This window comes from Ictidomys tridecemlineatus, chromosome 7, assembly GCF_052094955.1.
Source record: "Ictidomys tridecemlineatus isolate mIctTri1 chromosome 7, mIctTri1.hap1, whole genome shotgun sequence".
NCBI lineage: Eukaryota > Metazoa > Chordata > Mammalia > Rodentia > Sciuridae > Ictidomys > Ictidomys tridecemlineatus.
This window is the reverse complement of record NC_135483.1, coordinates 195851616-195865898: the sequence shown is the minus strand read 5'-3', so window position 1 is coordinate 195865898 and position 14283 is coordinate 195851616. Positions and strand designations below refer to the sequence as shown.

General features: G+C 52.2%; 1 protein-coding gene across 42 annotated transcripts in view; it reads right to left on the bottom strand.

Moving 5' to 3' along the window:
- Lrrfip1 (LRR binding FLII interacting protein 1) overlaps positions 1-14283 on the bottom strand; it is a 124378-nt gene that overhangs the window by 13714 nt on the left and 96381 nt on the right. For 26 of the 42 annotated variants that reach the window (XM_078018326.1, XM_078018329.1, XM_078018298.1 and 23 more), the window contains 8 exons: positions 10243-10278; positions 9713-9838; positions 8033-8104; positions 6262-6432; positions 4500-4592; positions 3169-3261; positions 2059-2151; positions 717-858 (listed from right to left, as the gene is read on the bottom strand). In XM_078018326.1, coding sequence (XP_077874452.1) covers positions 717-858; positions 2059-2151; positions 3169-3261; positions 4500-4592; positions 6262-6432; positions 8033-8104; positions 9713-9838; positions 10243-10278 — 826 coding nt within the window. The remainder of the gene's footprint in view (positions 1-716; positions 859-2058; positions 2152-3168; positions 3262-4499; positions 4593-6261; positions 6433-8032; positions 8105-9712; positions 9839-10242; positions 10279-14283) is intronic. The other 16 variants (XM_078018328.1, XM_078018323.1, XM_078018325.1 and 13 more) reach the window with 5 other exon arrangements.

Sequence of the window (14283 nt, the reverse complement as noted above, 5' to 3'; positions counted from 1 at the left end):
AAGGCAACTGGTACTAGGGACAGACCAGGCCTTTTGGCTGAGGGCTTATCCCAAAGCCAGATGGTATGATGAATATTAGTGAGTTGCTGCAGGTCGTTGAAAATCATATAAAATATCCCATGATCCACTGGACTCCACCACCTGATCCTCGTGCGGAAGCAAGGGCATGGCATTTGAAGGAGCATGCTCAACCAAGGCCTCCTACACCCTGGCCACACCCACCACCCAGGACTGCCTGCCCCCCACCCAGCTGGGTGGAGACCGACAACCCGTGTGTGCTCCCTGTGCCCCTTGTGCCTGCAGGACGCTGAGCAGGGCATAGGCTGTGACAGCATGGCAGGCCCCGGCGGCCACATAACCTACTTCGCAGCCTCGGCTACTCTGATCTGATAGCTCCATAACGAAGCAGGTTAAAGCCACACTTGGCACAGATTTTAGGAGAGCACGGTCACCCAGTGCTGGTCCCTCCTTACACTCACAGCTTTGAGACGCAGAGGTACGTGGATCGAGCCACTGTGGTAAGCTGGAGGAGGTGCATGCCAGACAACGCGTGTGGGCCTTCACACTGATTGGCAAGAAATTACCATGACGTGACAGAACAAATGGCATGCTGTGTGACTGTTAATTGATCAGTTACGATTGCTTCAATTCTAAAAATGCATGGAATGTGAGCCAAGGCTGATTGAAAGATGAAGGGATCAGGAACGCATACTTACCCAGTGTCCCATCCCCAGCTGACTTGAGGGCATTTAACTCCTCTTTAGTGATCTTGGTGGAGCCTTGGTACCCAACATTGTTTAGTGTATCTGAAGTCTCTCCATTGTTGGCTATTTCTGAATTTAGGATGATTCCATGTTTCTGGGAACAAAACCAGGCTCACTGTAATACTCAGAAATATCAGGTTAAAACTTTTTTTTTATTAATAATCTTAAAAAAGGAAAGTATTTTTCCTGGAGCGGGAGACTCCAGAAGGACGCAGAGGTGCCTGGGCACCACGCTTGTAAGTGCTCCACCAGCACACAAGTCTGTGGCGGCTTCCTCCACATGCTGCCTCCTTTGGGCTCCTACCTGGGACCTAATTTTCTGGTGACAAGATACTTTCAACAGGGATCCTTTAAACCAGGCATAAGAGCCCCTGAGCTGCCACAAGTGGCACTCCAAGCCGTCCCTGGGAAGTGCCCCTCAGCCACACAGCCCCGAGAGAAAGGCGTGCTCAGGTGTTCTGGAAGGAATGAGGCTCATGCTGGGGGATTAAAAGGGGTCCGGAACGCTGCACGCATTCAAAAGAATGAGCATGTCCACGACACGGAGAGACGCTTGGCAGCCCTGGGGTCCTGACTTGCCGGCCACCCCTGCCTCACAGCTCTTCCCCGATGCTGCGCGCACAGCCTCTGAGGAGCATCCTTGGCCACCTGACTCCAGGCCTGTGCCCTGCGGGTTCATTGCTCTGGCTTTGACCAGGGAATTTAAGAGCAGACATGACATGTCCCCGACACTGAAGGTGTCACCAGGGCCATGCCTTGTTCAACACTCCCTCCTGCAGCACTCCAGAGCCCTCTAGATGCTGCCCATTGGGCTTCTACTGTGTCAAGCCAGCAGCGGCAGGCCCCTTGACACGGTGTCCAGGATTTGGACTGTCCTTCTCCCAGGACCAGGAGGTCTCAAGGTCTCCAGCATGGGCCTAACCCCACCACTTAGCCCAGACACTGCTCATCAGGAGAAGTCTATGGGGGGAGGCTTTATTCCAAGGACACAAATACATTTTCCAACCTGGAGGAATATTCTAGAAGGCTTACTAATGAGTATGAGGAAAACTCAGGTAACAAAAACAACAAAAAAGCCACCCAGAGCTGCAAACCTGAGGTCCTTCCAAGATCACTTGTGCTTATGAACACCTAATGACCCTGATCTGCACTGACTTCATGTGATTCCTCAGGGCAGTGGAACTACGCCTTGCGTGCACCAATGTCACAGTACAGACACAGCTGACACAGTCACAGAAGCCCAGAATTGGCTGTGGCCACCGGGGTATTTTTAAACAGGACTTTGACTTCATACCTTTAATTCCTCTTTCAGCTTGACTATTTCTTCTCTAAGATCATCTCGTTCACTTCTTATGGAATCAAAGAACTCTTTCTGCCTCTCTAAGGCCTGAGTGTGCAGTGGAGCAGAGAGAAAGAAGACAGGCAAGAAGAGCAGTTACTTCAGGAGCAGCGGCGAGAAGGCGGCCCTACTGTCCACACACTAAGCAGCCCAGACATGGAAAGATGCTTAAGGAGCAGACAGAACAGGCAGCAAGCATCTGTGCGGTGGCCGGGTGCAGGGTGCTAGCGTCTGGAAGCTCACGAGCACGCTCACGGAAACCCAGAGGTGGCTTCAGGGCCTCGAGTCTAGCTGGGCCTGCACCCGCACGGTGTTGAAGTCCCCACGAGCAATGTGTTCACTTAACTGAGGGACAGACAAAGAATCAAGAGGAGGGCTGAAGAGCCCCCAAATGGGAACTCTTCCATCATTTTTACACATAGATGATGAGTGTTTGTTGTCCCTGATAAAAGTAAACCTGTCTGAACACATGCATCTGTGCACAGGCACTCCTAGCTAAGTGCTGCTGGGTGTGTAAAGTGCAGCCAGGGTGCATTTCACACAGTGGACCTGCAGACACATGGTCACACACCACTAGGCCTTCATCGGGGCTGGGTCATGTGAGTTGCTATGTTTTAGAAGCTCTTTGTGACTATGGCTCTGTGGGGTCCCTGTCTTCCTATCTGTCACTGCTGAACGTGGGTGGCTGCCTCTTTGCAGAGGGAGTGGGTCTCAGGAGGCCACCCTGGGGATGTTTTGATGTAGAACTATGTGGGTTGCAGCTTCTGCTACCCATAGTTTCCTTAAACCCTTCTGAGAAAAAACCCAGGCAAGGCCAAGCAGGGACCTCTGAGAGGTGTGACCTCCAGGCAGTGCCCAGAGGCCTCCCTCACCATGCAGCCAGGGAAAGCAGTTAACTCCAAATCTCAGTTACTTTACTATCAATTTGCTAAGTTAGTGCATGAACTCTGCTCCTAATTTTGTGTCACACGGGAGTTGCATGCACCCACACAAGCTTTTGCAAACCAAACATTCTGCAATAACTGTTTGCTAAGCCGCTTGCCCAATTCAACTTGAGAATCCTACCCCTATCTTTTTGTCTTTCCACTCTATCGTTTCCTGAAGATCAGAAATCTCCCTGATATAACTCTCCTGCTTCTGCTGTAGCTGTCGGATTTCCTGAGGAAAGGAACAGATGGAAAGAAAGCAGGTAAAGGGTCAAGCAGGAAGAAGGGCCCGGTGCTGGATACCCGGAGAGCTCGGACAGCTGAGTCCACAGGGGGCTGTTTCACCTCATCAGCCCTGAGCTCAACAGTATCCGAGGGCTTTCCCTTGCTTTACTCTCAGCTCTAAGAAGTACAGGGAGAAAACCTGCCATGGTGAGTTCTCACCCCAAAGTCACCAGTTAAAGTACCGATTAACTTAAAAATTAAAACCCAACCCCATATAGTTGTGCTTTGCTGGACATCGTGGATTCAGTGTGAGAAAAGTATTGTGAGATGACATCTTCACTGTGCAAATACCACAGAGTGGGCTGACACAGAGCAAGATGTCTACAATGACACTAGCTGATATACTGTGGGACCAGGGTTGTACCTGTGGTGCACTGCTGACTGAAATGTCACGTGGTACATGACTGTATTAGTTTCCTCTTGCTGCTGTAACAAATCACCACAAACTAAATGGCTTAAAACAACATCAATTTATTCTCTTACAGTTCTGGAGACTGGAAGTTCAAAGTGAATCTTATGGGCTAAAATCAAGGTAGGGGCAGGCCTGTGTTCCTTCCTGGGGGCTCCAGGGGAGATGGTCTTGCTTTTTTCCCCTTCTAGAACCCTTTTAGACATACCTTGGCCTTGGCCATTCTTCACATCACTCCACTCCCTGCTTGGGTCTGACGTCCCCTACTTTGGCCTCTCCTTGCAAGGACCCTTGTGATCGTATCAGACCCAGCAGTGGCCCTGGTTAACACCCCAAGGCCTTTACCTTAGTCATTTCTGCACAGTCGCTCTGCTGTGTCAGGCAACACACCTACAACCTCCAGGGATCAGGACGTGGGCGTCTTTGGGGCGGGGGGCACTGTTCTGTCTACCACGTGTCCCCAAACAAGCACACCACCACCAAGAGAATAAGACTCTTCACCCATGGAGGCACTTGCCTTTAGGTCAGGCAGGTGAGACCCTGATCTGACAGGGTGAGTGTCCTCTGCCATGTGAGAACACAGCAAGGAGGCCACAGTGGGAGGCCTCGTCTGGAACTTCCCGTCTCCAGCACTGTGAGAGGGTGAGGCGCAGCTCTGGCCTGAGGGAAGCCCGGCTGAGCCCGTCTGAACCCGGCTGAGCAAGACTGAGCCCGTCTGAGCTAAAACCAACAAATGTTCCAACTCCAAAAGGAAAGGAAAGGAAACTGCCACCTACCTCCAGCATTTCTTCCCTCTGCCTCAGCGCCTCCTTGACCTCAGCAAACTGGAACTGCAGTACGCTGTGGGCGTGCTTTTCCCGCTCAAACTCCTGCAGGGAGGAAAGGCCTGTTCTGTCACCCTAGCACGTCCCCACGCATTTCCCTCAGAAGTCTGTAAAGTCAACCTGAGGAGTTTCGCAGCTTCCTGGTTCCTCTCTGGGTCCCCAGGGCCATGTGGAGCCGGGCAGGATGAGGAGCCCTGCACAGGGCCAGGAAAAATGATGCCCGATTTGAAAAGCAAATCACTGTGGAAATAGGGGATCTGAGCAGCCTCCTTGCCGACTCCACACCAGAGCTGCCACTCCTAAGACAAGGCAGGAGAGGGCGGAGGGGGCAAACACAGTGCCTGCAGGGCACCCTGTCCCGCGTCCAGCCCCTGCAAGAGGTCCAGTCCAGGGAACGGGCCACATAGCTTTTCTGTTCTGCAGCCCACACGGTGGCACAACCACTACTAACGTCCCTGGATCTGCGTAGGCAGGCTGTTTGGGAAGGGTTCCACCTTGGCAACCCCTGTCCCCATCGTGGGAGCACATCTTAGCACCACCCAGCTTCTGGAGTTAGGCTTGAGGGTTTGCGTTCCATTTCATGGGGCCTGAGGGTGGTGGTCTAGGGTTTGAACACTCCACCGTGCCTGCCAGCATTGGGGCCCACAGCGCGCCTCTGTTCACCCCCACCATGTCCTCGGGCCTCATGAGACTCTCTCAGAGCTCGGCTGTCAGGAACTGTGTGCAAAATTCCTTTTAGCTTCTAACATGATCCTGTGGCAAAGAAGTAGGCCTTTGAGTTGGTGATGGGACCTTGGTTTTAATACTTGGGATTCTGACCATACAATCGGTTTAAAAGATGACGATGACATTCACATATTAAATTCTCTGTTCATCTCAGAATACTCTCCAAAGAACTGGATGACATTCTAGGGTTTGATAAACCAGCTAATTCCTACAAATAGGAAAAACAAGTATTCCTAGCTGGGTGTGGTGTTGCACACTTATAATCCCAGCTACTCAGGAGGATTCCAAGTTCAAAGTCAGCCTGGGCAACTTAGCTAGAACCTGTCTCAAAAATTAAAAATAAAAATGTCTGGGGATGTAGCTTAGTGGTAGAGCATCACTGGGTTCAACCCTGGTACCACTGAAACAAACAGAACCCAAGTATTCCTTCCTCCTGAAGAACGGCTGGGCTCCGCTACCCCAGAAGGTCTACTGTCATTAACTTTAACAGGCTGACGCCAATAACATAAGTTAACAGCAAACCAATCCCAGTGGTTCTTAGTGCAAGTGCAAATGAGACTCTTCTCTGAGCTTAAATAAAGGTATTTAATTCTTAAATGGAGAAACCATGTCTCCCCATCAGCAAAAAATAAAAACGATTTTCTTAACACCTTTGATACCTTTAACTATTTCTCTATGGTATTGAAAAGCAACAGAAAATGTATGCCCATAGGAAAATAGGAATCATCTAACTGTGCCTTTTCCAAGCATGTTGGTTCTTTTGCAAGCATGCTTATCCATGGTTAGGATAGCACCTTCCACGTAAAACAAAGACCTTCTCTAGTAAAACTGCCTCTGCTTTACGTGTTGAAATGACAGCCAACCTTTCAAGGCACTTGGCAAAGAGCATGGCATGTCTTCAGCTGCAGGAGTTTCCCGGGCCCCTGGCAGCCCGTTCACAGCCCCCGAGCCCTGGCCAGCGCTGCGCCCTGTACACACCACAGCTTACTTTGCTTTTCTCTTCGTACTGCCGCTGAGACTCAGCCAGCTGCTCCTCGAGCTCCAGCAGCGTGTCCTTCAGGTTGTCAACCTGATACATGAAGTTGGTCTTCTCGTTGTCTAGCTGGGCGTTGGAAACCATAGCTTTCTTGTATTTCTCTTCCACTTCTGCTAGTGAGTCCTGCAGAAACCGGAGCATAGTTTTGAAATTGTGATAAGAAAGTCAAAACAAAGATTAATTTGGTATTCTTTAAAAGCAGCACCAAGACTCAGCCTTTAGTGTAGACGTCATTTCTTAGGGAAAATGTGTCATAGTGAGAAGCACATGGCAATGCCACACACGGAAATCCCGCTTTTCAAGGTGACCGAGTTCTCACTGTGCAGACGATTTGTTTTTGACTTTCTTTTCATTTGGGCAGGAGGAACACAGGGTGCAAGCCAGGGGCCGCTCACGGGAGCAGCCAGTCTTCCCACCAAGGTGTCAGGGCTGCTCAACAGGTTCCTAAAGTCATCCCTGGAGACATGTGGCTGGAATCTGGGAAAGAGCCAGTGGCTGGGGGAGACTAAACCCCACCACAAGCAATGCAGCCACCCCAGTTCTGCCTCACGCACCAGGAAACGATTGACAGTAACTCCGATTTTGACCCATCAGGAAATGAAACAAAGCAGACACGTCTCACTGGAAAAGTCCTGGAAGGACACAGTTCATTCCCAGCCCAGGGAAAGAGGCCAGCAAGAGGAGCTCCCCCTGCACCTGCAGGTCCCAACGCATGACTATGGGAAGGTGCTGCCAGAGAGAGGGTGGAGTCACCAGGTGCAAACTGCGCAGGGCTAAAGACAGAGGTGGGGGACACGTGGCCAGGAGCAGAGGGTGCCGTGCGGAGCTGCCTGAGGACCCCGCTGGTGGAGCCCTGCAGGTCAAACCAGGGCAACGCTGTGGGCAGGAACAGTGGCTCCCGTCGCTCGCTCCCATTTTACTTGAGTCAAAAGCCAGAGTCTCGATTTCCTCCCTTTGGAGGAAATAGAGGTGGCAATAAAGAGAACGAGGACTCAGTCATGTGACGTGTGTGGCTTCCTTTGTTTGGTGTCCTTTGACACTGAATTTAGACAATTTTCGGTACTTTCCGAGAGCCAAAAAGGAAGCAACAGATTTGCCAGCTCTTGCTTCCTCCTGACTGCCGTGAGCTGCCTGGAGGGTTTGCCTGTCACACTCCTGGATGACGCCTCTGTCAAGGGACAGGGCAACCAAGTCTCCTGAGGCACAGTGAAGGAACTCCCCGTTCTGAAAGGAGCGTGCACACACTCAGACACAGATTTGGCTACTGCTTCACTTGTGACTGCATGGCATGCAAACAGTCGGGATGCTTCAAAGGCATGCGTGTTAGGATGGCCCTGCTGGTGGACGCCAGAGGTTCTGAGAAGCAAATCAAGGGAAGCACGTTCCCTATGCTTTCAGAAAGCAAAGGGAACCAAGGACATTCCCCACACTCTGCTGTACCAGAGGGAAATGAGAGACGGGGTGCAAGTCTGGGGTAGGGTGGTGAGCGCAAGACCATCGGGCTGTGTGGGTGGCCTTCCCATGGGGGCGCTGCACCTTTGACACTGGGTTCAGACGCTGCATTTGGGAGAAGGGGACACATCACGCGGGCATGCCCGCCACTCCAAGCTCATCCACAGCCTGGGCCTCTTCAGACTGGGCGTGCACCTGGAACTTCTTCTGTGGGATTTTCTGAAGTGAGGGTGGGTTAGTACCGTGAGCCCACCCTTCTGTAAACTGGTACCTTCATCTCTTTCAGTCCTTGCATGTATTTGCCTTCTACATCCTGAATCTGGTCCTTTAACTCATTGAGTTCCTGGGGGAAATGGCACAGTAGGCAAATGACGTCAAAGAGGAAAATCAGCAGAGATCACACACACCTCAAGCTCAGGCGCCTGAGCAGCGTCTGCTATTCGGGTGGCCTGAGTGTACATTTTCTCTTTGAAATGTTAAGGGAAAATAAAATAAACATCAATCCTACAAAGATTAAGATTTAGGTATGTCTCATATTTTTACACTATTTTATAAAATTTGGGTGTACCTTTTATGATGTTACAGTTTTAAAAACTGGAACTTCTGGAAATAGCACCAGCACTCTGCCGCCTACTCAGCAATCCATCCAGGCATCGAGAGACCTGGTTCTGCGCAGGACACAGCAAGGTGCTAGGCGCAGGAGTCGGCAGCACTTTCTCTTATGGAGCTCCATGCCTGCCGGCGTGTCTCGTTCACCCCCCAAATCCTGGGGCTTGGGACAGCGTCCAGCATGGGCCAGACTCTCAGCAAGTCTAGCTTGCTGGACGGATGAACGGTGCTCACAAACTAAGAGCTGAGACAAAACAGGACTGCACAGAGCTTTACCTCCAGGACAGAGAGACGGGCACCATGTGCTGAGAGGCTACAGAGACACCTGTGATCCCAGAGACTTGGGAGGCTGAGGCAGAAGGATTACAAGTTCAAGGCTAGCCTCAGCAACGTGGCAAGAAACTGTCTCAAAAAAAAAAAAAAAAAAGCGGGGGGTGGGTTGGAGATTACCTTAATGGTAAAGTGCCCCTGGGTTCAATCCCAGGACCCCTACCCTCCAAAGAAAATCTGTTCTGGTTTCAGATACTCATAATACATAGACTTTGGAAGGTAATTTCAAGGTAACCCAGTCCAGCCTCCAGTGGATGCTGAAATCCTTCTCTGTCCTCTTGGGCAAACGACATCCAGCGGCTCAGACATCACCAGGGAAGCAGACCCTCCTTTTAACCAGCTTTGACTATTATAAAGTCCCTCCACAGGAGAAGCCCAGCCCAGCTGCCTCAGCTCCGGTGTCTTGGTTCTGTCCTCTGAAGGACACAAGGCTTGCTTACCTGGCCTGCCCTCCTGCAGCCACAGTGGCCCTAGATACTTGAACAAATACCACTAGGTTGTTTCTCTTTTGCTCACAGAGAATGCTACCAAGTGCCTGGCACCGTCCTCGATGCCAGGGATATGTCATATCCACCTTCTAGTGGAAAAAAGTCACTAAGATACAATGAGGCCTGCGAGGGCACAGTATAAATAGAACGTAAGGGCACGTTCCAGAGAGAGGGAGGGGATATTCAGAGGCCAGGCTGTGTGCCAGGCCTGGTGAGGTCTGTGAGCAGCAAGCGAGTGTCCAAATACTCCAAAAAACGTAGCAGAACCCAGAGATGAACAACCCCACCAACAGCACGTGGCTGGTAAGGAGGGCGTGAGGGTGGGCACACAGTCTGCCCTGGTGGGTGAGATGGGGTCAGGAGACACCTTCTGCACTGCCTTTTGCTGTTATGAGATACTGTTTAGGGGAGGCAAAGGAGACAGGACCTCGAAGAAAGATCCAGAGCTTTACAAACACTCCTTTTAGCGGAAGACGGATTTTTCACAAAAGGCCCCTTCCCGCCATGGCAGAGCGCCGCCTTACCTTGATCTCCCTGATGGAGGCCTCGGTGTCAATGGAGATGGAGGTGTCTCCGCTTCCTCTCCGGGAAGATGTTCCACCCAGGGAGGCCAGCGTGGCTGCAGACAAGCCCGGCATGTTGCGAGACCCCTGCAAAGTGTGAGGTAAACGTGATGCAGACACAACCCCCTTCCCGATGAGCCCGAGGGCGCACAGCCCCACGCTAACTCCACTTCCCGATGGGGGGTCATCTGTGGGCGTGTGGGGAGCAACAGTGACTCGCAGGTTTGCTCTGAGGGCTCACGGGCACCAGGGGCTCTGTCTGGCCTAGCCGTGTTGGGCCTCCACTGTCCAACACACACGGCACGCGAACAGGGACCCCGTGGGGATGTGACGCCATGGGGGTGGCCCTCTCTCCCGGCCTTGTCTTGCACTGTCCAACGTCTTTACTAAACACCAAGCAACACGCTTGCTTCTCAGTTCCAAAGGGGAGCTCTGGGACCCTCCAGGTTGATGAACAGCGCATGGCAGAGGCTGACACAGAAATTCCATACCTTCTCAGCAAAATCTTTCTCTGGTCTCTCTTCAACCTATAAAAGACAATGGACAGATATCAAATACTTCAAAGCATTAAATGGATATGAACTTAGGGGATAAGATGATAAAACAAAACATTAACTTCCTCTGTAAACTAACAACAGCCAGGAATTTGGCTTTTGCCTTCTTTCCTGTTCGGAGGTGGTCTCCTGGAGACCCCTCTCCCATTTCCCCATGGGAATCCGGGCGGCAGTGGGGCAGGGAGCATCCTCTGGTGCTACCAGGAGGTGTGCATGGGGTCAAGCCCAGGGCCTTTTGAACAGAGGCTGAGGATGGCATTGGGGCTGCTGCTTTCTTTGCTCTCATCCAACAAGAGACCCAGTCCTCTCTGGCCTGGTGAAGCTCCCCTCCCCACCTGCTGCACTTCTCTTTAGGTGTCCACCTTCTTGCTTTTCCCTCTGAGGTCCCTGGTGCTACCTCTGGTAGCCAGAGCATCAGCCAAAGATGCAAACAGCAAACGCAGGTCACACCCCTGACTCGCCCATCTGGATGGTGGCTAGAGACACTGCGGTCACCCCTGCATTTTACACAATGGGCAGTTTGGACTTCAGTTCCAGGAATCTTAACTGAGCTCTGTCCAAGGCTGGACTTATGGACACAGACAGCTCAGAATGATGCTGGTGCAGGGACACCAATGTCCCTCTCTGCACAGGTTCTCACAAATGGCACAAGACGGCCTCCTCCAAATGACCACTTCCTATCTGCCCACCATGCATCCTCGATGGGCCAGAAGACCAGGCCCTCATCATCAGTGCCCAAGAAGAAGGCCCATTGACTGCCACCTTTGTGGCAACTCCTCTCCAAGGGTGAGACACCTGAGACTAAAATAATAGGGCAAAGAGTTTTGGTGCATCAGCCAACCTGGGGATCAAGTGGAATCACCTGGAACCCTCCTTTAATGCAAGGGAGGGAAGCTCTGAGGTTGGCTGAGTGCAGGTTGGTGATGCCCAGGGTCTGCTGCTCCACAGACCCAGGCTCACCCGGGGCTGTCCTGAGGCCTCCTGTGGTCTCACCTGCCTTCCACACTCCTGGATTCAGCATGAGCTTTGTGCTCATCTGTCTCCTTGGCACCCTAAGAGCAGACAGGCCACCGAGTCTCACTCCCCAGCTTGTTAAATAAGCCCCTGGGCTGGGGCAGGGGCTTTATTCCTGGTGGTCCCTCTGCCCAGAGCATCTCTTCCCACTTAGCCATGGCCGCTGTCCTCCAGGGACCAGGCAGAGGCCTGTGTCTCATGACGCTTCCTATGCAGCTTTCCGGATGTCCTTTCAACCCAAGGCTGCGCCATCAGACCTGGTAAAGACGGTGGCTCTGTAATGACAGGCACCGCGTGCCATGGCCGACGCTTGCCCCGTGTGTCTGAAAGCACACTGGAGTCATTACTTTTCAGATGTGCATGCCACATTGGCCTGACCACTTTTGGGGGTGCTGAGGCAGACCCAAAACCAGATGGTTGTACCTCATCATCTCTGGAAGAACCCAGAGTCTTGAGCTTTGAGGACGATTTCAAGTGTGGTTTTCTCTCCACGTGGGAATGAGAATGCTGCTGAAACTTCATCCAAACTAGAATGTCAGCAAACTGTCTAGCACCTACTCTGCGGGGACCTATTTCCTGAGTCTGTGGAACAGAGGACCAAGACAAGGGTGGCCTAGCTCTGGATGGGGCATAAAGGACCATCTCCACGGGCAGCCGTTGCTCTCTGCATCACACCCATTCCTTTTCTACTGTTCCTGGCAATAGAGGGGGACTGTGCACCAAGAACCATCTCCCGAACCGCGGGTTCCCTTACAGAGGCACCCATGCCTACAAGGCCCACCCCAGGTGGCTGCTTTTTGCCTTTTTTTTTTTTTTAAAGAATTTCTTGCAAAAAAAGATGAAGAGGAATGGATGGCAGACCAATGAAGCTGGCTTTATGGGGGGGAGGGCGAGGGGAGGGCCCTTTGTTCTGCATTTTCTCTCTCTGGTATTTGTAAAATACCAAACAAGGAATTAAAAAGCCCTAAAACCATAGTGGCTCATTCTATAAACAAACAAAAAAGTCTTTGCTCTGAGGTGTGCAATGGACTCAGAATGTGAAATGGGGGGTATTTTTTAAGTGGAGACCATGTAGGAAAAACATTTTAAATTAAGCTCTCAATGAAAGATAGAAAATGCATACTTAACTAATCTTTGTTCAGCACATCACAGCAAATTCCACTTTGTTTTCCAAATTAGAAGGGATACACGGATGTCCCCGTGTTCCTCAACACCAGAAATTAACAGAGCCCAGGGGGACCCAGTTCAGGCCCAGGGAGCCGTCACACCACCAGCTCCCACTAGGTGGCAGCCTGGGCCAGGTCTGGGGTCAGGTCAGAGAAAAGCTGTCATGTGGCTGTGCCCTTCCCATAAAGCGCCTGGCACAAAAGGGTGAGTCAAACAGATGGAGCTCTTTTTGCATAAAATACAACTTTTATCTGAAAATTAGAGAATTTTAAAAGCATTCATGGTTGCTGCAGGGCCTGGGCTGAGGATGGACCCAGGACCCCTGCAGAACTTTTGCTCTCCCATGGTGTCCGACACTGGAGGTCAGTGTGGAAAGGCACACCAATAAACAGGGGTGTGTGCACCTTCCATGTCACCACTGACAGGCAGGGTTGAGAACTACTGGACAGAGCCCCTCCTAAAGAGATTTCAGTGGAAGTTCAGTTCACAGCTGAACTCTTTCAAAAACAAGTGCCCCAGAGCAGCACACGGAGTGATCTAGGAATCCCCTCTACTCAGTGTCCAGATGAGGCCACTTCACAGGCTTGCCTGGGCATGGCGAGGGCCAGAGTCAGAACGGTTGTGGGCGCCTGTCCTCACACACAGAGACCCCAGCAGAAGGACCAGGCATAGAGGGCACCTCTTCTCACGGTGTCCCACTCTCAGCCAGGCCACATCAAACCCAGGAGGGAAACAGGATCACTGAAGCAATGTCCCTCAAAACAAAGTGACAGCAGCAGACACCACTCAAGAACATTCATTTCAGGGCAATTTGAATGGTGGGGTCTCCCATGGGGCGGGGAGAGTCTGGGTTTTATATCCAATAGAGCTCACAATGTCCCGAGCACTCACCCTGGAACTCCAGGGCCAGGGCCAGCTGTCCCCACCTGAGTCTCACACCATGATCCTGGTTTTTCCAGTTCAAATGGGCAGAGACCCGAGTTCACCACACGTTTTCTCTGAATGAATGAGGTGACGCACGGGTCCAGGCTCCACTGGGGACATTCCTGATGGATGTTTCAGAAGCAAGGAGCTCTGTGGTGCGGAGGTGCTGGCCTCAGAGTCCCTTGGCTCGGTGTGGTCCAGCCTGGGTCCCGAACACCCAGGGTCCCACCTCTCCCTGCTCCTGCCTCCCCCTGGCAGCTGCGCTTTTCATTTGACAGTGTCTGTCTGCCCAGTCTGTGTGTCCCATGAGGGCAGGGGCGGGTCTTCACTGGCTGACACTCTGGCCCTATGCCCGGAACATTCCAGGTGCTCAATCAATACCCAAATCACAGCTTCCTCAAGGGCATGCTGGAGAGGCAGAAAACCTGGCACCTGTGCAGAGTGGGAAATCGTGGGAGCGAGGAGCGGCAGTCCCTCTGGGATGGGGTGGCTCCTCCCTGCTTCCTCAGGACTGCAGCCCCGGGGTGCCAGCTTCAGGTCTTGACCCTGGTGGGAGGCTCTGGGCACCGAGGCGCTTCCATTTCCTTGAGGTGGGACAAGCATCGTTTGCTTCGTCCTGTGCCTTCTCTTGTGGTCTGCACTGCCCCCTGGACTCCCACCCGGCCTTCCCGTCTGATGGGTGAGGCCAGCTCACTGGTGCATGTGCACCTTCCACACCTGAGTGGGGTCCCTGCCGAGCTTCCCAAGAAGCACCCTGGACCCACCCTGAGGAGACCAGGCCAGGGATCATTTCCACAGCATGACGGTGTGGCCTGGACACCTCCAGCCAGCAGAAGCACATCAACCAGGCCTTTCTGGGGTGGCTGTTCCTCA